Consider the following 25,387-nt stretch of genomic DNA (forward strand, 5'->3'; position numbering starts at 1 on the left):
TCGTGGTCCAACAAAAACCGCATGGACCCTACACCACTACGGACCTCTAGGAAAAAAAAACTTTCTGATCTTTTTAGTTTGCAGGAAGGCGAAAGGGTGGAGGCTCCTGTGTAGTAGTGCATAGAATCCAAGCTCAATCCTCGGTACGCTGGGTTCAGACATTACAAGCCGTGTATGCAACGGGAACAGCATTTGCGAACACGAATCCCCCTAACCTCCACCCCACGCCCAGATAGGGTCTTACTATGTAGTCCGGATGACCTGGATCTTGCTGTGTAAACCAAGCTGGCTTTGAACTCACAGAAATCCTCCTGCCTCTGCCCCCTGAGTGCTGAGATTAGGGGTGTATGCCCCCACGTCTGGATACGTTCTCTCTTTAAACTGCATCTTACACTTTTTGCGTGAATACACGCCGGAGTGCCACGGTGCGTGTGTGGAGGTCAGAGGACAGTGTGAGAAAATAGGTTCTCCATCATGTGGGTTCCCTGGGACCGAATTCAGGTAATCAGGCTTGGCAGCAAGCGTCTACACTCGCTAAGCCATCACAGCGGTCCAAACTATTATTTTGACATTTCAAATTCATATGTAAAACAACCAATTAGACTCTTTTCCCTCCGCTCCAGAGGCTCAAGTCAGTTGGCAGCTGAGGCCAAGAGCGGTTCAGGCTCCCGGTTTATCCATTAGAAGTAGGGAAGGCTTCTGAGTGTGGAAAGACGCCACTGTCCGCTCTGGAAAGCTGTGAATAAACTGTGGCAAACATGCTCCTATCCTACCTCCAGCAGGACGGACGTACAGGACACCCAGCCAGAGCCGGCGGGGCGCCCCAGGACCCCATCTATCAAGCTCCTCTCCGCCGTGCTGGCTTTACCCGTCACTCAAGACCGCGGGGGCGGAGCCTGGGGGCGGAGCGGAGGCGTGGCGCGCTGTCCAATGAGCAGGCGCGGGTGGTTCGCTCGCGGGATCTGGGCTTCTCGCCCCGCCCCCTGCAGGGATTTGACTGCCCCGCCTCCGCGGACCGGCGACCGTCACGGCTGGGCGCCACCGGGACCGGGGACCCTGCAGGCCCCGAATGGTGAGTTCAGGGTCTGGAGGTCCCGAGATACGGGCCGAGGAGCTGTTGGGACCGGTAGGGGGCGGGGCGTCGGCCGCCTCGCGCCACCTAGGCGTCTGCGCCGGTTCCGCTCGGCCGGCTGGCTCGCTTTCGGCTCGGCCGGGTTCGGCTTGTCCGGCTCCGTTCGGCTGTGTCCGGCTCCGTTCGGCTCTGTCCGCCCGGCCATCGCTCCCCGCGGGACCTTGGTACCCCTTCGCGTGCCCGCGGGCCCAGGGCTGGCGCTGCCCGTGCAGCGACGGCGGGTTCCGGTGCGGGTCCGCAGCCGGCCCTCGGCGTGTGGGACGCATCCACTCAGAGGCTGCGGTCTGTTCGTCTGATGTGAATCTAGGTTTGTAGGTCCCGTTCCACTTCCCAGTTCACAAAAACGTGATCGTCCACCTGCCCTTCATCCTGCTTTTCAAACGGCTTACTTCCCGAAGTAGTGGATGACACTTTGTGGTGTTTTGAAGTGCCGTTCTTCTGGTGTGAACCACCACAGGCAGCTTTGGGAGACACTTTTTTTTTTTTTTTTTTTTTTGGTTTTTCGAGACAGGGTTTCTCTGTGTATCCCTGGCTATCCTGGATCTCCCTTTGTAGACCAGGCTGGCCTCGAACTCACAAAGATCCACCTGCCTCTGCCTCCCGAGGGAAGACACTCTTTTAAAAGATTTGTTTTCTAGTCGGTCGTGGTGGCTTGGGGATGCTGATGGAGGAGGACCTTGTAGGTTCCAGCAATCCTCCTGTCTCTAACCTGCTCAGCGCTGAAGTTGGAGTCTGCTTCTCTGTACCCATTTCTTTCCTCTCCCCTCCCTTCATCTTGTTACCCAGTTGCACTTTTCTCATACAGTTAAGAATCCTTTACGGGGGACACGTGTGTTGTCTGCGGTCGCTGCTAACTGCTGCATGTGACAGTGGATCGGATCAGAACCAGGCTGAAGAGCCCGCGCCTCCGGCCTGGGGCCGCAGGGCTTCTTGTGACCTCGGGAAGCATGGCCGCGTGCCTGGATGAATGAGGAGTTGGGACGAAGGGAAGATCAGACGGGAGCGGACTAGCACAGGAGCAGAACTTTTCAAAGAACCGAGTTTTTGACACTGTCTACCTTCTAAGGGAGGAGGATGTTCCCGTCTCTGCCCACCCTGACTGTCCTCATCCCGCTAGTCTCACTGGCAGGCCTGTTCTACTCGGCCTCTGTGGAGGAAGGCTTCCCCCAGGGCTGCACCAGCGCCAGCAGCCTGTGTTTCTACAGCCTGCTCCTGCCGGTCACCGTGCCGGTGTACGTCTTCTTCCACCTGTGGACCTGGATGGGGCTGAAGCTCTTCAGACATAATTAGTGCAGCGTGGGCCCCTCTCGTGGGGACCTGCGTGATGAGTCGCCCTGGCGGCGGGAGCGTCCTGGTCGTTGGGTTCTGCCCTCTGGAGTTGCAGATTCTGATGTCAGTGCGGTGGCAGAATAACACGTTCATTAAAATGTCTTGAGGGAGGAACACCACCAGTCTATCTGAAGACTGTTTCTTTTCTTTTCAAGACTGAGTTTTAATTACGTGTCTGGGTGTGGATATGTGCACGTGAGAGTGGGTGGCCGAAGAGGCCACAAGAGGGTTGGATCCCCTGGAGCTGGCGGTTCGGGCTGTTGTGTGCTGCCTGCCATGGGTGCTGAGAGCTGTATGGGTCCTCTGCGACCGTAGCAAGTTAAGTAACTGCTCTTCACCCCTGAGCCATCTCCCAGCCGCCTATTTCCTTTCTCTTCTTTTTTAGTTCAGGCTAACCTCGAACCTTGGGGAGGATGACCTTGACCTTTACCCTCCTGCCTCCACCTGAGGGCTCAAATGTGAGGCAGTTACTACCACATCCTGTTATGTGGTGCTGGGGAAGAAACCCTGGGCTTCATGCTTGCTAAGCCAGCACTCTGTCAGCTACCCAGCCCCAGCCCTAAAGACTATTTTTAAAATCCCATTCATTTAAATATTAGTCGTTTGGAAGCTGGGCATGGTGGCACATACCTTTAATCTCAGCACTTGGGAGGCAGAGACGGGGGCGGGGGGGGGGGGGGGGGGGGGGAATCTCCTTGAATTCGAGGCAGCCTGATCTACACAAGTGGGTACCAGGCCAGCCAAGGCTGCATAGTGAGACTGTCTCAAATAATAATTTGGAATTTTGTTTCAGCCTCGAGGTCAGTGGTGAAGTCTTATGTTAGGGACGACTCCACCGAGAGGCCCTGGATGGAGTCGTTGTAGAGAAACTAATTAGAACTAGTGTGATAGATAAAACTGTCAACATCTGGAAGCTGGAAATATCAAAATGAGTTTGTGGCTGGGCAGATGGCTCAACAGTTTCTTACACCAGGTGCTTTTGAAAAGGACCCCGTTCAGTTCCCAGCACCCACGTTGGTGGCTCACAACGGACTCCCTCTTCTGGACTCTGGGCACCTGCACACATGTGGCATATATTCACACACACACACACACACACACACACACACAAATAAAACAAAACAAAACATTTTTTAAAGAGGAAAACAAATCTTGACTTTATAAAGTTACCTTTATTTTTTTTGGTATCAGGTGTTACCAGGTGTTGAAGGTCATGGTCAAGGTCAGGGTCAGTGTTTCCCGGTTCTAGGATTCTTATTCAAGGAATTGAAATAAAAGTCCCTCATACAGATTTGCAGAGTTGAAAGGAAACTTTATATAGAGCGAGGCTATAGAACAGGAATGCAGATGTATGAGCCTATGGGGCTGTTCCTATTCAAACCACCACACCTGTTCTCCCAGCCTACATTCCTCTGCCCTCCTTACCTCCTGTACCTGCAGCTTCTGGGGACCTGCCTCTGCAGGCACTGTGCACAAGTTTGCAACATACACACCTAAAAATAAACACAAAGTCTTGCAAAAAAGGAAACAAGTTCTTGTGGGCTGAAAGTGGGTCTACCCTTGCTTGAAGGCAAGTTCAGAGATGGGGTGGGGAAGTTGCCGGCTTGACCTGAACTCACTTGTTCCCAGTTCCTGAAGCCTCAGAGAGGTAGAGGCTTGGCTCCATTGGCTACAGAATCTGGAATTCCTTGAGTACATTGGCCCTGTTTGAAGAACAGTGGGGCACCTCCCTACCACAGGAGAGGTGAGGATGGCCGACCATGAGTGGTTGTGGGCCAGTGACTTGTGTGTAAAACACCAGTGTGTGTGCGTGTGTGAGTGTGCGCGCGCGCGCGCGCGCGCGTGTGTGTGTGTGTGTGTGTGTGTGTGTGTGTGTGTGTGTGTGTGTTGTGAGCCATGACTTTGGTAAGAAACACTGTAGCAAATAAACTCTGTAAACATCCTTGGCCCCTTGGGGCTAACATTCTGCAATTTTTTATCCAATTTGATGTTACCTAGCCAGGTTCTATTTGTCCATTTGAAATGAGTTTTGTAAAGACCAGAGATGGTCAGATTTGAGATGGGAGATCCAAGTCTTCATTGGCCTCCCCAGGGGTAGCACTTAGAGGTACTTATTGTTATATATTGCGTGCATGTGAGCATGCACACACGGGACCCTAACTGGCCCAGCCAGGGTATCCCACGCATGCAGGGGAACACGGCAGGCAGATGCATTGGTGGGCGGCGGCATTCGGTGACATGCAGAACAGTCACTCACACCCAGGCGCTGCATCCACGTGGAGAGAGTTTATTATAATAGAGAGATGAAGAGAAAGATAGGAAAGAGGGGGATAGGAAGAAAGAGAAAGGAGGGGAGGTGTGCACACCTTGTGGGAATGGAGAGGGAGAGAGCGCAGAGAGAGAGGAAGGGGAGGGGGTTTTCCTTAAATGAGAGAGGCTTTTGCATCAGGACACAGGGGAGGGTCAGAATATTAACACTGGTTTACAAGGGGCAGGTCAGACTACTAACACATGGGATGCAGAAACAAGAGTGAGGTGAGAAGGTATCTGAGGTCCAACTACTCAGAAACATGATGATGGTGTGAACAAAGGTGGGATTTTATGTTTCTGATCTCAAAAGTTTGGCTCTCAGGCCCAGTGAGATGGCTCTGATGACCCGAGTTAATTCCTGGGAACCCATGGTGGAGCAGAGAACTGACTCCTTAGAGTTGTCCTCTGGAGGTTGGAGAGACGGCTCAGCTGGAACACTGGATGCTCTTCAGCACCGACATAGCAGTTCACAACCACCTGTAACTGGCCCCCAGATGATCCAGTGCCCTCTTCTGGCCTCCACCAGGCATGCATACGGTGCAGACATACACGCAGGCAAAATACCCATATACATTTATAAAAAAAAAAAAGTATGTCACACTCATGCCATAGTGTACTTTTCCCTTCAGTAATAATAAAAACACATTATTTATTTGAAACATAGTCTGGGTAGCCCTTGCTGGCCTGGAACTTGATATATAGACCAGGCTAGCCTAAAACTCAGAGTCTACCTGCCTCTGCCTCTGGAAGGCTGTGATTAAAGGCATGTACCACCACACTGAGCCTTTTTACTTTTTTAAAAACACTGCTGGGGATCGAACCCTGGGCTCTTGAATTCTAGGCAAGGACTCCGCCAACTAAGGTACATCTCCAGTTCCCATCAGACATTTTTGCAGCCCTTAGTAATGAAAAGTTGGTGTTTTCTGAAGGGTTATTGGTCATCCTAAAAGCCTCAGGTGAGCAGAGAAACGTGAAACATGAAAGTTGGGTGCTGATAACATTTGCAGGTAGTTAGGAGCTGGGGTAACTCCTTTCTGATACGATAACATACAACCTCCCTCTGTATTTACAACCTTGAGACTGCCAGGAAACAGATCTGCTGATGGGATCCTCCACCCCAAAATTCCCTTTGATTCTCTATGAAACCCCAGTCCCCCGACTGCTGCCCTTCATTATTCTGAATAAAGGACTATCCGCTTCTGTGGAGGTTGGTCTCTTTATTTTCACATCTGCCCCAGCAATCCCAATCCAAGCTCTTCAGCTAGTTTGAAATAGGGCAACCTCGGAGTTCCTGAAAGAACACAGGTGTTCTATTGATATCATCATGACCTTTGTGTCACGTGCCATGTACAACAAAGGTAATAAGACCACATTCCTTAGTGATCTGGAAACAAGCCCCTGGCCCAGATGTCCTGGTAGCTCATGAATGGAATTCTAGTACTCAGGAGGATGCCAGTGCTAAGCTATATAGACCCAGTCCTCTTACAAAAAAGGGAGAGACAAAGGACCAGGGAACTGGGGTGTAGCCCCATTGGCAGAGTGCTTGGCTGCCACGCACAAGGCTCCAGGTAACATCTCCAACACAGCATAAACCCAGGCACAACTTTCCTTAAAAAAAAAAAATTTTTTTTTTTTTTTTTTGCATTGCTATAATCCCAGCACTCAAGAGGGAGAAGGATCAGGAGTTCAAATTCATCCTTGGCTACTGAAATTCCTCGAGGCCAGCCTGGGCTACATGATACCGGGTGTCAATTACACACACACACACACACCACCACCAACAACAACAACAAACAACAACGAACAGCTAGAGAGTTTACTTACGTTTCCCCTTAGCTGCCCCAATCAGCTTGAGATCCTGCACTTAAGGATCTAGGACCTAGAGGAAGCTTACACGGATTTACCCCTGGTCTTTCCCCTCTGTCCCTGAGTGAGGGGGCGGGACTGCAGTAACTGTCCAATGAGACGCGCCGCTGGGAGGGGCGGTGCGCCACCTCGCAAAGTCACCGAAGGGACAGGGCTCTCATTCGGGATGGTTTGTCCCAGCGACTGCCAGCTCGGCCCTCTTCCTCCATCCGTGTCCTGCTGTGCCCCGAAGAGAACCGGGAACCGGACGCGGACGTCACTAGGACCTCCTGGGCAACGAGATGGTGAGTGCAGCCGGAGATGGAAACAACGGCTGCGTGACGCAGCCTTGCGTCACTCGGGAGTCTGCGCCGAGTTTGTCACCCCCCCACCTCCCCCCGCCCCACCTCCGGTGGCTTCTGCTCAGTGCGGCTCCGCCCTGCCCGGCTGCCCTCCCTCCGTCTGGCTTCAGCTCTGCTCGGCGCGGCTGGGTCGTGGGGTGGGCGGGGCGGCAACAAGACCCTGACTGTACAGAGTGCCGGGGGGTTGGGTGGGGGTGGGGGGGGGCTGCTGCCTGAGGGTCCCCAGCCCATCCCTGCTCCCTAAGTGGGAGCCGGTTTCCCCCAGTGTTGTACAGATTTACGGGCGGTCTCAAATTAGAGACCCTATTCCAGCCTAGCTTTTCAAACTCTGCTGCCAACGAAGACCTTCGTTTCCGGTTCCCCTTTCCACATCTCCAGTAGCAGCTCCCCTCTGCTTGTCCTTTTTCTTTGTCGTTTTCTCTCTTCTGCCTCCCTCCCCCCACTTACTCTTTCCCCGCTGGGGTGCAGTGCAGTGCACTGGAAGCAGAAGCGCAGAGAGGGATACTGGGCCTGGTGTGGGTGTTTTTTGTTTGTTTGTTTTGATTTTTGAGACAGGGTTTCTCTGTGTAGTCCTGGCAGTCCTGGAACTCTGTAGACCAGGCTGGACTCGAACTCACAGAGATCCGCCTGCCTCTGCCTTCCAAGTGCTGGGATTAAAGGTGTGCACCACCACTGCTACTGGTGTGGGCTTTTTGAAACCTCAGAGCCCGCCCCCCAGTGACACTCTGTCTCCAGGAAGGCCACACCTCCTAATCCTTTTCAAATGGTGCTGCTCCCTGAGGGCTAAGCATTCAAATATATGAGCTATGGGAGCCTTTCTTATTTTATTCTGTGTGCACATTGTTTATGTGAGGGTGTTGGATCCCCTGGACCTGGAGTTACAGACAATTGTGAGCTGCCATGTGGGTGCTGGGAATTGAACCCAGGTCCTCTGGAAGAGCAGCCAGTGCTCTTAACCACTGAGCCATCTCTCCAGTCATAGGGGCCATTGTTATTCAAACCACCATAGTAACTCAGTCTGGCCTTCATCTCACTATTTCCAGCAGGCTGTCCTTCAACTCAGAGTAGTCCCCCTACTTGACTACCCTAGGCGTTTTTAAAAAGGTATTTAATTTATTACGTTTTCCTCTTACCCCTGTGTGTGGGTAGGTCAGAGCACTTGTGGGAGTGGATTCTCTCCTGTCGTGTGGGTCCAGGGGATTGAACTCAGGCTGTCAGACTTGGCAGTCAGTGCCTTTTTGCTGAGCCATCTCACTGGCTCACAAAACACACACACACACACACACACACACACACACACACAGATTCATTAAGAAAAAATGACAGTTTCTGAGAGTGGGAAGGGGTCCAAGGGAAGCACACCCTGCTCACCCACTTTTGCATGTGTGTGGAATATGCATGTATGCTCATATGTGCAGATATGCACACGCATGGAGTGGGGTCAGGGTTAGAGACTGACATTGGTTGTTCTCCGTCACTCTACCTTATTTTTAAGACAGGGTTCCTCACTGAACCTGGGTTTACCGTTTTGGCTAGACTGGCTAGCCGGCCAGCAAGTCCTCGGGGTCCTCCTGTCTTCACGCCGCTTTGATGCTGGAGTTATAAGCTTGTTCTGCCATGCCTGGCTTTTTATGTGGGTGCTGGGGATATGAACTTAGGACCTCATGCTTCTGCACAAGCCCTATAGCTACCGAGCCATCTCTTTAGCCCCAAGTGTAGCTTAAATCCGCCTTCAGGATCCTCCTGCCTCTGTAGCTTCAGCATTTCCTGTGCGCACGCACCACCACAAGATTTTTATTTTGAGACATATTTTTTCTCTGTATCCCAGTTGGCCTTAAACTCAATACAATCCTGTTTTAACCTTCTGAGTGTTAGGATTACAGGTGTGTCCTACCGTGCCTGCCCCCTCTCCACACACTAAGAATTTTATAATTGTGAGTCCACTTACCATCACATCTTGATTCCTATTCAGCTATGTCGGAAATGGTATCTGTTGTGCTAGCAAGGTACTTGCCACCAAACCTAATAACCCGAGTTGAGCCCTGTATTGGTTTGAATGAGAATGGCCCCCATAGGCACAAATGCTTGAATATTTGGTCTCCAGTTGGTGAAACTGTTTGGGAAGGATTAGGAGGTGTGGCCCTGTTGGAAGAGGTGTGTCACTGGAGGGGGGCTGAGCCATTTCCAGTGTCTTTCTTTCTGAATCATCTGCTGCCCCAGCCCTGTGCCTGCCTATTCCCATGCTCCCCAACACGGTGGTTATGAGCTTGCCCTCTGAAACTGTAAGCCCCAATAAACTCCTTCAATAAGTTGCCCTAGTTATGGTGTCTTACCCCAGCAATAAAAAAGTAACTGAGATAATACCCAAAGCCCACGTGGTGGAAGGAGAGAACTTACTCCCACAAGCTTGTCCTCTGACCTCCACACCCACTATGGCATGTATACCCCCAATAAATAGATGCAATTTTAAAGACTGAGAGAAATGTAGCTGTTAATTATTTCTCAGTGTGAGCCAAACCCAATGCAGTTTGGGCTCTGCTGAAGGAGCTTTTGTCTCATGCTGAAATGGGAGTGGATGGAGCGGAGGCTGTTCTCAGGCTCAGCACCATGAAGATTCTGAAGGGTCAGGGTACTCATGCCTCTCCCTTCTGCCATCTTTTCTCTGCCTTCCTGCTGATTTTCTTGCACAATTATATGTTTGAAAGTTTATATTTATGCGTGTGAGTGTTTTGCCAGTGTGTGTGTCTGCATCATGCTTTGCCCTGATAGGCCAGAAGAGGGCACCAGAACTGCTGGAACTGGAGTTACACGCAGTTGTGAGCTAGGAATTGAACCCGGGTCTTCGGCAAGAGCAGCCAGTGCTCTTAACTGCTGAGTCATCTCTCCAGCCCACCTTCTACAATTTTAAAGTGGGGCAGAAAGAAAAAGAAAAATTAGACCTGTGTATTGGTTTTAATATTAAGGCAACTCCACGTAGTTAAAATGGAGGTTATTTTGTGGGGTAACTTACAAGTGAAGGGATAGGTTACAGGGTCTGGGAAAGGTGTAGCGCAGTCCAGCGGTGTTCTCTGGAGAACTCTGCTCAGTCTCCCTCCAGCGTCCAGGGTCCAGAAACCAAGAGAGCCAGCCCATCCGGATCTCGGGTCTTCAGGGTCCTCTCTTGGCCCCGCCTTGTAGGTGTGACAGTTACCGAAGCCTCAGTGGGGGTGGCACTTCCAGGTCAAAGCTGGCCCGGCTACCCACTACACCTGTGATAAATCTATCAATGAGTCGGACATGGTGGCACCAGCTGCAATCCCAGCATCTGAGAGGACTGGCAGGAAGATCATGAGTCAGAGGATGGCCTGGCGCAGCAGAGCTGGACACTGTCTACAGCCAACAAAGCAGCTGCAGAGAGGCTTAGTGGGTGAGCTGATAGCTGTGGAAGCGTGACGACCTGGGTTCAGGTCCCTAGCATCTGTGTGAAGCCTAGCATGGCCTTATGCCTGTGATCCCGGTGCTGTGGGTGGAGACGTGGTCTGCTGAAAAACGGCAGCTTCAGGTTCAGTGAGAGGCCCTGGTCCCACTCATCCAGGAGGGCCATAGTGCTCACACGGGACAGGAAGTACATGGTTACAGCTGAAAGCAACGTGAGGCAGCCTTCAGTAACTCCTCTTCCCATTGTCGTGGTAATAACCCAGAGAGTAGTAGAGCACAGCTCCTGACCTTCTCCACATGTGCATGCATGTGCACACACAATATAAATAAAACAAGCCAACAGTTAAAACGTACAGGTCAGTTCCATGTGTTTTGGTGCCAGTAATTTATGAGAGAGTGAATGTGGACTAAGGTTAGAATTCTGGTAACCGTATTCATTTACCATAAACTAAAAGTGTAGAGACCACAGAATTGTATGTGAATGTCTTTTTAAAGGAAGGTTTATTTTTATTTATGTGGATGTCTGTGTTAGAATATGCTATGTGTGCTGCCCCTGCCCTCAGCAAGGAGGCCACAAGAAGATGTTACATCTCCTGGAGCTGGTGTTGTGAGCAGCCTAGCGTGGGTGCTGGGAATTGAACTCAGGTCCTCTGAAGAGCAGCAAGTGTTCTTAACTGCTGAGCCACCTCTCCAGCCTCGTGTGCATGTCTTATGGATTGAATACAGGTTCCCTGTGCTACATGTGTATCTCTCTTCCTCTTATAAACACATTTGGGATATTTCAGGACTTGGTGACCTTTGAGGATGTGACTGTGAACTTCACCCAGGATGAATGGGCTCTGCTGGATTCTTCCCAGAAGAACCTGTACAGAGAGGTTGTCGGGGAAATCTTTATGAGCTTGGCTTCTATGGGTAAGGATGACAGCTTCTTACTTTCCCAGTTAGACAGCATGCTTTTCCTATCAGTGCTGGCCCATGATTGGAAATGTGAAAAGGAATGCTCTGATAAATAACCATAGCATCATTTCATCAGTTCGTGGTCCTAGAGTCTTATACATTGTCTCTAATAACTTAGTTTTCTCCCCCCTATGTTGTAGGAGAAAGATGGGACCAGAATATTGAAGACTGGTACAGAAAACAGGGGAGAATCTTAAGGTAATTCTCACTGAAAACAGAAAGGAATGTCCTAGAAAGTTGAGGAGCTGGGTCGGTAGTGAAAAGTTTCCATACCGCGATATAGTAAGCCTCTCCACTGACGCGGTAAGTCAGATCAGGCCAGTTAATAAGTCCAGCTTTAATCTGAGCAGAGCATTCTTGGGTAGTCCCAGGGGAAGAGGAGAAGCCATGAAGGAAAGCCATGAGGGGAAGTCTGTGGGCCAGACCTTAAGTACCCTCTGGGGGTGGAGCCACCGCTTGACAGGGGTGGGGTCTGGGGAGATAGAGGTGGGGTTTCCACCTAATCATCCCAGACTCCTTGGGTACATGGCGCTGGTAAGACTTCCACCTAAACAGGTAATTCAGGTGGTAAAATGCCTTCCGTGCAAGCGTGAGGACCTGTGTTTGATCCCTAGAATCTATGTAAAAAGCCAGGTGGGTGTGGGGACATATGCTTGTAATCCCAGCTTTGGGGAGGTAGAGATAGGTAGATCTCTGGGGCTTACCGGCCAGCTAGCCTAATTACACTGGCTAGTTATTTGTAAAAGTGGAAGACCGTATCTCAGAAAATAAGGTAGCAAAGAAGACACCTGAGATTGACCTCTGACCTCCACATGTACACTTGTATACACAGACACACATAGACAGAACTTTAGTTTGTCATGAAGTTTTAAAAATAAGCCCATCCATCTGCATGTTTGTTTATTTATTTTTACATTTTATTTATTTGTGTGTGCACATGCACCTACAAAGGCCAGAGGTACCGGATTCCTCTGGAGCTGGAGTTAAGTTCCAGGGGTCCAATGTCCTCTTCTGGCACACAATAGTGTACAGACATATATGCAGATAGGTAAAACACCTATAAACATAAGATAAAATACAAACAAAAGCATTAAAAAATGAACAGTTCACATCCTTAATGGCTGAGATATCTCTTCAGCCCCCTGGTAAAAATATGAATTTGAAGCGTATCAGTAAGTATGAAATTGTGAGTAAAGCATTTGTAATGTGTTCTGATTTTTTTTCTTAACAGCAACCATATTATAGGGAGACTTGGTGACAGCAAACGAGGCAGCCGTGGTGGCGAAACCTTCAGTCAAATTCTTGACCATGATCTGAAAAGGAAAAGCTCTACTAGAGTTAAACTCTGCGAATGTGGTGTGTGTGGAGTAGTCTTCGTGCCTGGCTCACCCAGGAGTGCCCTCAGTGCTCACACTAGACAGGGAGCACATGATTACAAGTGTAAGCAACGTGAGGCAGCCTTCCGAAGTAATTGCTCTTTGCAGATCAATGACAGGTCTCACGCTGCAGACAACCCTTCTGAGCGTCGGGAACACGAGGCAGCCTTCCTTTCTTTGACCAGCCTTGGGGAACTCGTTATAACTCACACTGAAGGTGGACCCCATAAATGTAACGTGTGTGGAAAAGGTTTGCACTATCCCAGCTCACTCAGAATTCATGAAAGAATTCACACAGGAGAGAAGCCTTACCAGTGCGAGCAGTGTGGAAAAGCCTTCAGCTGTTGGGGCTCAGTTCGAAGACATCAAAGGACTCACACGGGGGAGAAACCCTACAACTGTAAGGAGTGTGGGAAGGCCTTCAGCTCTCTTTCAGGCCTTAAAGGACACGTGATAAGGCACACTGGAGGGGGCCCTTATAAATGCAAGGAGTGTGGAAAAGTCTTTAATTCGCCTAGCGCACTTAGTAAACATGAAAGAACTCACACGGGAGAGAGACCTTTTTTGTGTAAATACTGTGGTAAGGCCTTCATTTGTTCAACTTCAGTTCGAAAACATGAGAGAACTCATACTGGAGAAAAACCCTATGAGTGTAAGCGATGTGGGAAGGCCTTCATTTCTAATTCAGGCCTTCAAGGACACATGATCAGGCACACTGGTGTTGGGCCTTATAAATGTAAATTCTGTGGGAAAGCCTTTGGCTCTCCCAGTGCGGTTCTAAGGCACGAGAGTGCTCACGTTGTGTAGGATTCATGTGACTAGAGCTGGGAAAGCCTTCACTTTTGGTCATTTGAGGACACGTAAGGTATCTGAGAAAATCTTTTACTATCCTAGTTCAGGTACAGAAAAGAATTACTGGAGAGAAACCCTGTTTAGAGAATATGGTAAAGCTGTAAACTGTTAGATTTTATCTAGAAGGCATGAAAAGGTTGGAGAAAAAGCTTGTAAATAAAAAAATAAAACGTGTGTGTGTGTGTGTGTGTGTGTGTGTGTGTGTGTGTGTGTGTGTGAGAGAGAGAGAGAGAGAGAGAGAGAGAGAGAGAGAAACAGTTATTTTGTTGAGGTGGGCCAGAAGATACATAGAAGATGGGTTCTTAAGTTAGCCATAATGGCACAGGCCTTTAATCCCAGTACTGGGAGGTGGGGCAGGAGAATCAGGAGCATGTGGTCATCCTCAGCTATGTAGCAAATTTGAGATCAGCTTGGGTTACATGATACCCTGTTTCAAAGGGGTGCCACAAGCCTTTAATCCCAATACTTAAGAGGTAGAGGCAGGTGCATCTTTGTGAGTTCGAGGCCAGCCTGGCCTACATAGTGAGTTCCAGGCCAGCCAAGTCTGTATAGTGAAACCCTGTCTCAAAGGGCTTGAGGGATGCTCAGTGGTTAAGAGTGCTTGCTGTCCTTCCAGAGAACCCAAGTTCTATTGTCAGCACCCACCTCGGACATCTTACAACTGTGCAAGTTCAGCTATGGGGAATCGCAGCTCTCTTCTGGCCTCTGCAGGCTCTGCATTCAATATACATACACATAATTTTAAAAAGATGGACGATTTCTCCAGTTAGCACCTGGGGGACAGATTACAGAGGTTTCCATCGAGAAGGCCCTGGGGTGGCATGTAAAAATGTTTGAGGGCACTATTCTAATAAGTACAAGGCCTATGGAAATGTACCTTTAAAAATGTATTGTGCAGTGGGCATGTGTGGAGGTCAGAGGGCAACTCTGTGGCATTAGTTTTCTCCTTCAACCTTTACATAGGTTCCAGGGGTGGAACTCGGTTATCAAGATTAGCAGCAAGAATCTTCACCTGCTGAGCATCTTGTCAGCCCAGCCATTTCTTTTTGTGTGTGTGTGACTATATCTTGCTATTAGGATGTCCTGGAACTCAGCAATCCTCCTGCCTCAGCCTTTGAAGTGCTTTGGGAGTAACATTTGAAAAAAAATTTTCATTGATGTGTGGGTGTGTGTTTGGGGGTCATGTGCTTGTGGAAATTGGAGATCAACTTTATGATAGAGTTTATTCTCTCCTTCCTTTACATGGGTTTTGGGATCAAACTCAGGTTACACTTGCCCAGCAAGTGCCTTTACCTGCTGAGCCATCTTGTCAGCCCTAATTGGTTGTTTTTAATATTTTTTTTGTTTTTGCCAGTGCAAGTATGGAGGGCAAACAACAACCTCTAGGTGTTGGCCTATCCCAAATTGTTTGAGTCAGGATCTCGTGTTTGCATATACTATGCTAGCTGGCCCAGGAGCTTCTGAGAATTCTGTTCTATACCTTCCATCTTGCTGTAGGAGCATGACAATTAAATCACTACTGTGGTGGTCTGAATGAGAATGGCCCTCATAGGGTCACATATTTGAATACTTGGTTCCCAATTGGTGGAACTGTTCGGGAAGGATTAGGAGGTGTGGTCTTGTTGGAGGAAGTGCATCACTAGGGATGGGCTTTGAGTCAAAAGACTCAAGCTATTCTGAGCCTCTCTGCTTCCAACTTTCAAATCAAGATATAAGTTCTCAGATGGACCTACCATTATGCTTTTGCTCCACCATCCTGGATTCATCATTTTCTAAAGCTGTAAGCCCCAAATTAAATGCTTTTCTTTAATAAGTTGCCTTGGTCATGGTGCTTTATCACTGAAAATGTAAAGTAACTAAAAATACAGGAAATGAAAAGATAAATGTCTTAACTAATGTTGCCTTAATATCAATTATGATTACTATCATTCTGGTATTTCATATTTTATTTTTTTATTTGAGACAGGGTTTCTCTGTGTAGTTAGTCCTGGCTGTCCTGGAACTCACTCTGTAGACCAGGCTGGCCTCGAACTCACAGAGATCCACCTGCCTCTGTACTGTACCCATTCTTAATATTATTATTTTTAATAACCATAGTGGCCCTCTGTCCCCTCTCAAAGAAAAAAGCTTTAGAAATACAAGAAAAAATATAAAAGATTGATTGATAAAAGACAAGCCTTAGGAGAAAAATTAGAAAGAAATGAATAAAAATGAGAAAGATACTAAGACGGAGACAGCAGGATTAAGATAAGAGCCTACTGTGCCACTGTATAATGAAATAAAAGGTCAGTCAAAAGTTGTTAGAAAACCAGCCTTAGCTTATCCAGTTACTATACAACAAATACCAGCAGATGATAGGTAACCCCAAGATATGAAGAATTTGGATGACATTCCATAGCAATGTGTAAGATGAATTGCTAAATGGTCTTATTAATTGAAAACCTGGAGCCAGATATTGGGATAAAAACTGAGACATCGGGGAAGCAGAAAGAAGCCAGCCATGTTCTTACTGCTAGAAATCCTTAGCCAAAAAGAGACCTACTTCCTGTATATCCATGCCTATATGCTTTTCTGTTTCTGCCCTCTTACTTCCTCTCTCTACCCAGCTACATCACTTCCTGTCTGTCTGTACAGATCTCCAGACCTCTATGGTTAGTGCTGGTATTAAAGGCATGTGCCACCATGCCTGGCTCCGTTCCTGGTGTGGCCTTGAACTCACAGAGATCCGGATGGATCTCTGCCTCCCAAATGCGAGGATTAAAGGCATGTGCTACCATTGCCTGACGTCTATGTTTAATACAGTGGCTGGCCTTTTCCTCTGATCTACAGATAAGCTTTATTGGGGTGCACAAATAAAATTTCACATTTCTCCTTTTTTTTCTAAAACAAAAAAGATATAACTAATATAAGAAAAACTATATACAATAAGTACAATAACTACATACAATATATGCAGGCAATAAATACAATGTCTAGTCCATTTGCATTTGACAAAATCAGCAAAAATATTCCATTATCTATCCTATTTTGATGAGTCCAAAATGTACCTAATTCACTTTCTATCCTAACTTGTATTACCAATCAAAAACTATCTTTTGATGTCTTTCAGACTTACTCACTTTACACCTCTTAGTGAGTTTCTTTTCTGAATTTCTTAACAAGAAAAACTGGGCTGGAGAGATGGCTCAGAAGTTAAGAGCACTGACTGCTCTTCCAGAGGACCTGAGTTCAATTCTCAGCAACCACTTGGTGGCTCACAACCATCGTAATGAGATCTGGTGCCCTCTTCTGGCCTACATAATAAAAAAATACAATCTTTGGGTGGTGGTGGCACACGCCTTTAATCCCAGCACTCAGGAGGCAGAGGCAGGTGAATCTTTGTGAGTTTGAGTCCAGCCTGGTCTACAAGCGAGTTCTAGGACAGGCTCCAAAAGCTGCACAGAGAAACCCTGTCCAAAAAAAAAAAAAAAAAAAAAAAAACAGAAAAAAAAAAACACCAATGAACCTAAAATAAAAATATTTTTTATTTTAGCATAGCATATTTTTACCTAGCATATCTGACAGACTGTGAAGCAGGATTTTCTAAAGAGCTTTCCAACCTTGCCTTTTGGATAGCATACTGTCAGCAGTTGATGTGAGGGCACTTTCTTGCCCAGTGGCTAACTTTGCCACAATGAAAGTAAATTCCATATGGTGTTTCTTCAATGCCCATCATCTTCTCTGACATGGCTCAATTTCATAAAAAAAAATTTTAAAAAAATCTATGTTATTAAAACATCTTAAATGCCATATTCTGTAGATCTCTGAAGTGTTTGAAGATGACCAGTCTATCAAAAATATATCTCAGGCCGGGCGGTGGCGGCACATGCTTTTAATCCCAGCACTTGGGAGGCAGAGGCAGGTGGATCTCTGTGAGTTCGAGGCCAGCCTGGACTATAGATGGAGTTTCAGGAAAGGCGCAAAACTACACAGAGAAACCCTGTCTCAAAAAAGAAAGAAAGAAAGAAAGAAAGAAAGAAAGAAAGAAAGAAAGAAAGAAAGAAAGAAAGAAAGAAAATATATCTCTGCTTGACCTTGAAAACATACCTAATAAGACTACAAGTTTGATTGTAATGACTACTAACTTATATTTCTTTATATCCTAATTAGTTGGTAATAATAACTTTCAAGGATTAGCAATTTGCATTACATTGTTAAATTAACTATATAGGTACAATACCTTGAACAAGATTAGAAATAGATGTACAGTATTTTCTAACAAAATCAATCTCAAATTTGTATCAGTATACATAATTTATATAGAATATACAAAAATCCAATCCAATGTAAAATATTTAAAACTAGTAGTTGCTTTTTAAAAGTAGATTCAGTAGTCTACCTTTTTATCTTAGCAATGCTAGATTTAAAAAAAAAATCTGGAGAAGCTGTAATTTCATATGGTATGCATTTACCATTTGTGAAGCAGATACTAAGTTCTTGGGTGATTTAAAATAGAGTAATCTCCCAAGATTGGAAAGATATGACAAAAGCAGTCCTAGAAGCTGGTCCTCAGTTACAGAGGTGGTCATGGTGGAAGGAAGAAGCTAAGGAGACAGAGCAGAGAAAGAGGGCTAGAGGAATCAATAGTTCCCAGTGTCAGGTTCTAGGCGAAGGTCAATATGCTGAGATACAAATGCAGGCTGGATATGATGCTGCCACCTTGGCACTTGGTACAACAGCTTTTTTTTTTTTTTCGAGACAGGGTTTCTCTGTGTAGCTTTGTGCCTTTCCTGGAACTCACTTGGTAGCCCAGGCTGGCCTCAAACTCACAGAGATCCGCCTGCCTCTGCCTCCCGAGTGCTGGGATTAAAGGCGTGCGCCACCACCGCCCGGCGACTATACAACAGCTTTAAATGCTTGGGGACAGGAAAAAGGTCTGTACCACTTACTAAAATTATACAAGGTCCAAAGGAAGCATTCACTGATTTTTTTTTTTTTACAAAGATTGACTTTAGTTGTAAATAGAAGAGAATTAGATTCAGATATTAATTGAATCTTTGGGTTTTGAAAATGCTAATTCTGAATGCAAAAGGTGATCAGGCCTCTAAAGGCAGGAGCAGCACTAATAGAAGATGTATGATATAACTTTAAGAGGAGAAGTAATCTCTAAAGGTTTAAAGAAAAGCCAAGCTGTCATATGTCTTGGCTGTGGCAAGCAAGATCACTTCAAAAGGGATTATAGGCAAGGCATTCCTAGAAACTATGTGTTTTCTAGGGATAATCCAAAAAGAAGGCCCTAATTCTGGAGTATGCATTGAACTAATGATGCAGATCAACAAGAGACAAACAAGGTATCTCCTTGTTGGGAAACACCCTAAAGGGCCTCTTTCAGGCCACAATATCAAATTCAAGTTGGTCATTTCAGGTCAACATCTGTAATTACACATTTATTAGAAGTTATGTCTATATTAAGAATACCTTTACAAATTAAGACTGACAATGCTCCAGCATATGTCTCTAGTAAAATGAAACAGTTTTTTTTTACATATTATAACATAAAGCATATTACAGGCATACCACACAATTCTGCAGGATAAGCAGTTGTAGAAAGATTCAATCATGCTTTAAAAGAGATGCTTAATAAATAGAAAGGGGTAACAAAGACCCCCAGAGATAGATTACATAATGCTTTATTAACTTTAAATTTTTTAAGTGCTAATGAGTAAAAAACAGCTGCTGAGAGACATTGGATAGTGGAAAAAAAACTTCTGAATCAAACCAGTCTATATATTTTAAGGATGTCTTAATTTCAGAATGGAAGTCAGGAAATGTGTTGCATTTGTTTCCATGGGAAATGAAAAGCTATGGATTCCTTCAAAAATTAATAAAGATCAGATTTGACTGGAGGAGACATCCTGAAAATCTTGGCTGCAGACATGAAGAAACAAACCAACAAAAACTACAAGACAGGTAATGTATACATGGATCCCTTTTCACGGGAACAGCTCTGAGACTGTTGGGTACATAGTCTTCATGACTTATTATTACATGCCATTCTTTCATATGGCATGGATACTTATATTACAGTTTGGTCATGCAGTCCAAACAGATTTATAAAGTTGACAGATGTCTTTTACCTTCTCAAACATAGAGCAGAGAATCATCTTTAGCTGATTTGTGCATATGGCACATTCCATGCTTGTGTTAATGCAGATAGGTATGTTACCTTTAAAAGTTTGTGTGTTTTCAGAACAAAAGGACCAGACACCAATGAAAACAAGTAGCCCAGGTGATCCAGCCTCTTAGAATGCTTCTGTTGCCATTCCTCAAAAATCTATATCCAGAACAACTTCAAAGAGGCTATCTAAGATGGTCCAGCCTTACAGATTTCTCCAGCCAGGGCTTCAGTTAAGCCCTGCACTTTCCCATCACACAGACACTGGACAACAAATGATACAGCTATCTCTCCCAGGACTTGACCATTATCCTAATTTTCTCAGGGTTCCCTAAAGATGCTATTGCCCCAAGACAACAGGAAGTAATGTTAAGAACATGACACCCACATTCCTGAGATGTGGGTAGTTTTTGGTTGTTTGGTGGGTTATGGATGTTTGTAGTCATTTAGAGGGGTTGGTTGCAAGTTGTTATTGGTCATGGTCAGGGAGGAAACTAAGCAAAGGAGGTTACATTATGAGACCTCTTTCTTTCTCCCTTTCTTTCTCTCTCTCTTTCTTTCTTTTCTCTTTCTTTCTTTCTTTCTTTCTTTCTTTCTTTCTTTCTTTCTTTCTTTCTTTCTTTCTTTCTTTCTCTTTCTCTCTCTCCTCTTTCTTTTTCTTTCCTCTGTCCTTCTTTCTCTTCTATCTAGTGTTGGAGGAAAAGGGAAAAGGGATGAAAAGAAAAAAGAGGGTATAGGAATGATAGACTAAATGGATAGGTTATTGAATCTACTTTTTAACTAAAAAGCCCCCAAAAGAAAAAACAAACAACAATATTTTGGCATAACAACATGGGACATATTTCCATGTAGGGCCTGAGGAAGCTGAAAAAAAAAAAAAAAAGGATATGGCTCCTTTAAGAAACCCTGTTGTATAAATCCAGTTACACTAAACTTAATAGAAAAGAAAGTAGGAAGCACTCTTGAATGCATTGGCACCGGAGACCATTTCCTAAATAAAACACCAACAGCACAGACCCTGAGCACAACAATTAATAAATGGGACCTCTCGAAACTGAGAAGCTTTTGCAGGGCAAAAGACACAGTCAATAAGACAAAAAGACAGCCAACAGAATGGGAAAAGATCTTCACCAACCCCATATCTGACAGAGGATTGATCTCCACAGTATATAAAGAACTCAAGAAACTAGACATCAAAGTACTGAACAGTTCAATTAAAAAATGGGCTAAAGAGCTAAACAGAGAATTCACAAAACAAGAACTACAAATGGCTGAAAGACATTTAAAGAAATGCTCAACATCCCTAATCATCAGAGAAATGCAAATCAAAACGACTCTGAGATACCACCTTACACCTGTCAGAATGGCTACGATCAAAAACACCAATGACAACCAATGTTGGAGAGGATGTGGAGCAAAGGGAACACTCCTCCACTGTTGGTGGGAATGTAAACTTGTACAACCACTGTGGAAATCAGTATGGCAGTTTCTCAGAAAATTAGGAATCGAACTACCTCAAGACCCAGCCATCCCACTCTTGGGCATATACCCAAGGAATGCTGATACATAAAGATACATAAAGATACATGCTCAGCTATGTTCATAGCAGCACTATTTGTAATAGCCAGAAACTGGAAACAACCTAGATGCCCATCAACGGAAGGATGGATGGAAAAAATGTGGTACATATACACAATGGAGTACTACTCAGCAGAGAAAAACAATGAAAGCATGAAATTTGCAGGCAAATGGATGGAAGTGGAAAAAAATCATCCTGAGTGAGGTAACCCAAACCCAGAAAGACAGTCATGGTATCTACTCACTCATAAGTGGATTCTAGATATAAAATAAAGAACAATCAGACCACAACCCATAGAACCATGGAGGCTATATATATAGCATGGAGGTCCCTAGGACGACTGTGGCTTATAATAAATTTTGGTTTTACTCAATTATTGAAAAAAAATAGCCAAATGAATGGAAACACATGAACTATGAACCAAAGGCTGAGGGGCCCCCAGCTGGATCAGGCCCTCTGAATAGGTGAGACAGTTGATTGGCTTGATCAGTTTGGGAGGCAACTAGGCAGTGGGACCAAGTCATGTGCTCATTGCATGAATTGGCTGTTTGAAACCTGGACCTTATGCAGGGACACTTGGCTCAGTCTGGGAGGAAGGGACTGGACCTGCCTGGACTGAGTCTACCAGGTTGATCGCAGTCCTCAGGGGAAGATTTGCCCTGGAGGAGGTGGGAATGGGGGGTGGGCTGGGGGTAAGGGGAGGGGGTGAGAGGGGGGAGAATAGGGGAACCTGTGGCTGATATGTAGAACTGAATGGTATTGTAAAATAAAAATAAATAAATAAATAAATAAATAAATAAATAAATAAATAAATAATAGAAAAAATAAAAAATAAAACGGAAAAAAGAAAAGAAACCCTGTTGTACAGCAGAGCACTTAAATAGCTTTTTTCATGATAAATAGAAAGAAAACAAACTAAGTAAAAAACACCTGCCAAAGTGCAGGGCACCAGCATTCCAAAGCTGGGGGGTTGAATGCAGTCAAACAAACCTCCAACTGGGCTGCAAGCTTTAGGCTTGGCTCTCACAAACCTAGATGTGGGCAAGGCCAGCTAAGGAAGCAGGACGGAGGGTCCAGGAGTAGCTTAGCAGTCTGAAGCTTGCCCATGTGGCCAAAAAAGGTTAAAAGATATGCAGCAAAGCAGGTTCAGATGGGAGAAAAAAATGCTAAAAAAGTTCCAGTGTGTTTAACAATGGCATAGGCTTAAGAAATAAAAGAATATGTGTATAGACAGTCATAGAAGGAAAGTTTAAAAATAATAAAGTCTTTAAAGAGACAGTAAAAATAATAAAAAAGAATAAGCCACATAGAGATGGAAAATACACAGAGTCTGGATCCTGTATGGTATTGTGTTGATTTTGAATTTTTTAACTGTTGATATGCAAACAATAGCTGCTGAGAGACATGGGATTGTGAACTGGACTGCACAATTGAACCAATCTAGATACTTTAGGAATGCCTTAACTTTAAAAAAGAAGTAAAAAAAATATATATATTTGTCAAATGGAAATCAAATGCTCTGGGGAAGAGATTTTGCTTTTGTTTCCACAGGTAACAAGAGGCTGTGGATTCGTTCCAGGTTAATATAGATCACGTTTGACCAAGAGAGACCTCCTAAATCTTGACAAGTGGTATCTATCAACAAAGATTGTAGCTGATCTTCCCAGGACTTGGCCATTCTCTCAAATTTTCTCTCTGGGACCCTAAAGGTACTTTGTCCATAGACAGCAAGAAGCAGTTTGGAGAATATAACATCCACATTCCCAAGAGTTGGGTTGTGGGGTTTTGGTTATTTGGTGGGTTATGGATGTTTGTTATCATTTAGGGGAATGTAGTATATTCATACAAATTTAAAGCTATTTTTGTTAACACTGTATATATGTTTCTAGTCTTGTTTAAGGTATTATACCTATGCAGTTCATTTTAAAGTGTAAGGTTTAAAAATTCTAGTTTTTGAAAGCTATTATTATAAACTATATAAGATAATCAGGAAACATGTGTTAGTGGTTAGTCACTTAACAATCAAAATTGTAGATATGTTAGGTGTGCTTTCCAGATCATATAGAGATATTTTAGATAGATAGATGGTCTTCAAACCTTTCAAAGACCACAGAATATGGCATTTAAAATGTTTTGTTACCTTAGGGCTTTTTGTGATAATGAGACACATCTGCTCCTGGCAGCACCATTTACTTCAGAGATGATGGGCACTGAAGAAACTCCTAATGGAGTTTGCTTTTAATGTGGGCAAGAAGCTGCTCTTACCTGGACTGATTGACAGTATGTTGCATAAACTGGACATGCAAGACCACAGGAAAGTGACCACTGAACTTTGCCAAAACAAGGCAGGATGGGCCTTCGGGGTTCCCACTTCACAGAAGAAACTGCCAGACATTTTTCAGGACACAGAGGAAAGTGACTGACAAACTTTGCCAGTATAGGCAGGATAGTCTTTTAAATTTTCTTCTTCATTGAAAAGTCTGCCAGATACTATGGGCCTGTAGGCTTAAGATGGATGCCCCAACGTTGCAGAGGGACTCTGGGTGACTGGCCAAGCAGTCTGATATCTCTGTCATTTCTAGAGTTTTTGAAAATCGTTTGCAATGCACTTTTTGTTTACTTAAATAATACTATATCCTTCTGGGCCTTTGATGGAGTTGAAGATTAGATAGTTATAGTTGCAGTTTTCCTTAGATATGATAGAAAGTAAATTAGGTATAAAATTTTGAATTTACTAAGAGAGGATAGATTATGGAGCATTTTCTTTAAATTTACCAGACATAAATGAATTGGAATTCAGTACATTGTGAATGTAATCTTTACTGGATAATTATTCTTATTGTATATAGTCTTACTGTGTTAAAGTTAAAACCTTTTATTTTATTGTTTGTTTGTTTCTTTGCTTTGATATTTCTTTTTTTTCCTTTTATTTTATTTTACAATACCATTCAGTTCTACATATCAGCCACGGATTCCCTTGTTCTCCCCCCTCCTGCCCCCCTCCCCTTCCCCCCAGCCCACCCCCTATTCCTACCTCCTCCAGGGCAAAGCCTCCCCCGAGGACTGAGATTGACCTGGTAGACTCAGTTCAGGCAGGTCCAGTCCTCTCCTCCCAGACTGAGCCAAGCATGACGGAGAAATGGCTGAGATCTACATGAACAACCTGGACATGAGTGGGAGTTCAGGTTGTTCATGTAGTTCATCTGATTAAAGTAAAGGATTCAGGGATACTAAAGGATACAATGGAGTCGCATGTATATCCAGTCAATGCTACAGTATTTATTATTTTTATATAGTGCCTATTCTCTAGGTGTGATGCTACACACCTTTAATCTCAACACTCTGGAGGCAGAGGCAGGGAGATCTCTGAGTTTGAGGCCAGGCTGATCCATACAATGAGTTTCAGGCTAGTTAGGGCTTCATACTGAGGCTGTATCTCAAAAATAAAAATAGGGACTGGAGGGATGTCTCAGTGGTTAGGAGAGTACCTGGGTTCAGTTCCCAACATTCACCTCAAATGGCTGCAACAATCTGTAACTCCATTCCCAAGGGATCCGATGCCTCTGGCCTCTGAGAGAACTGTGTGTATGTGGTGCACACCAAATTACACAGACATATGGAAAGTCACACAGGCACACACATATGCATGAATACAGCTAATCTGTAAAATTTGTAAAGTCTTCAAGAAATAAGTAGTACAAGTTAAGTTTTGCTTATATTTGCAAATCAAGCAAGGTTAAGACTGATCTGAACACTGCTAACTGGTGTCTCAGGATTCTTCAGACCTAGTCTTTTTTTAATGGCCATTTATTTAATTTATTTAAATTTTATTTATTTATTTATTTATTTATTTATTTATTTATTTATTTATTTATTTATTTATTTATTCTCTGTTTGCCTGTATGCCTGTATGCTAGGAAAGGGCATCAGATCCCATTATAGATGATTGAGAGCCACAGTGTGATTGCTGGGCATTGAACTCAGGACCTCTGGAAGAACAGCCAGTGTTCTTAACTGCTGAGCCATCTCTCCAGCCCCCAAGACCTAGTCTTTATCTTAATTTACTTAATAGCT

General features: G+C 44.9%; 2 protein-coding genes and 1 long non-coding RNA gene across 5 annotated transcripts in view; 2 read left to right on the top strand and 1 right to left on the bottom strand.

Moving 5' to 3' along the window:
- Positions 1–753: 753 nt before the first annotated feature.
- On the top strand, positions 754–2,580 carry Pigy (phosphatidylinositol glycan anchor biosynthesis class Y). 3 transcript variants are annotated; one of them, XM_076575856.1, is made up of 2 exons: positions 754–1,072; positions 1,938–2,580. In XM_076575856.1, exons 1-2 carry the CDS (start codon positions 759–761, stop codon positions 1,939–1,941), a joined length of 318 nt encoding a protein of 105 aa, XP_076431971.1. In that variant the 5' UTR covers positions 754–758; the 3' UTR covers positions 1,942–2,580. The 3 variants fall into 3 exon arrangements, with proteins under 3 accessions (XP_076431971.1, XP_006982429.1, XP_006982430.1); XM_006982367.4 differs by having other exon boundaries at positions 915–1,072; XM_006982368.4 differs by lacking the exon at positions 754–1,072 and adding an exon at positions 1,228–1,439.
- Positions 2,581–5,968: 3,388 nt separating this feature from the next.
- Positions 5,969–6,733, bottom strand: LOC121830765 (uncharacterized). Its single transcript, XR_006073977.2, has 2 exons — positions 6,596–6,733; positions 5,969–6,062 (listed from the first exon to the last, which is right to left on the bottom strand). It is a non-coding gene; the product is annotated as an uncharacterized LOC121830765 (long non-coding RNA).
- A 49-nt stretch (positions 6,734–6,782) lies between these two features.
- The window catches only part of LOC102915787 (uncharacterized), a 29,034-nt gene continuing 10,429 nt past the window's right edge, over positions 6,783–25,387 (top strand). Inside the window, exons 1-3 of the mRNA XM_076575857.1 lie at positions 6,783–6,921; positions 11,181–11,307; positions 12,584–15,393. Of these exons, the coding sequence (XP_076431972.1) occupies positions 11,228–11,307; positions 12,584–13,535 (1,032 nt within the window). The 5' untranslated portion in view covers positions 6,783–6,921; positions 11,181–11,227 and the 3' untranslated portion in view covers positions 13,536–15,393. Of the gene's footprint in view, positions 6,922–11,180; positions 11,308–12,583 lie in introns of the transcript that reaches the window.

This window comes from Peromyscus maniculatus, chromosome 7 (genome assembly GCF_049852395.1).
Source record: "Peromyscus maniculatus bairdii isolate BWxNUB_F1_BW_parent chromosome 7, HU_Pman_BW_mat_3.1, whole genome shotgun sequence".
NCBI lineage: Eukaryota > Metazoa > Chordata > Mammalia > Rodentia > Cricetidae > Peromyscus > Peromyscus maniculatus.

Bases quoted from the DNA above. Each gene is read 5' to 3' on its own strand.
- Pigy (XM_076575856.1), top strand. From the start codon at position 759: ATGCTCCTATCCTACCTCCAGCAGGACGGACGTACAGGACACCCAGCC.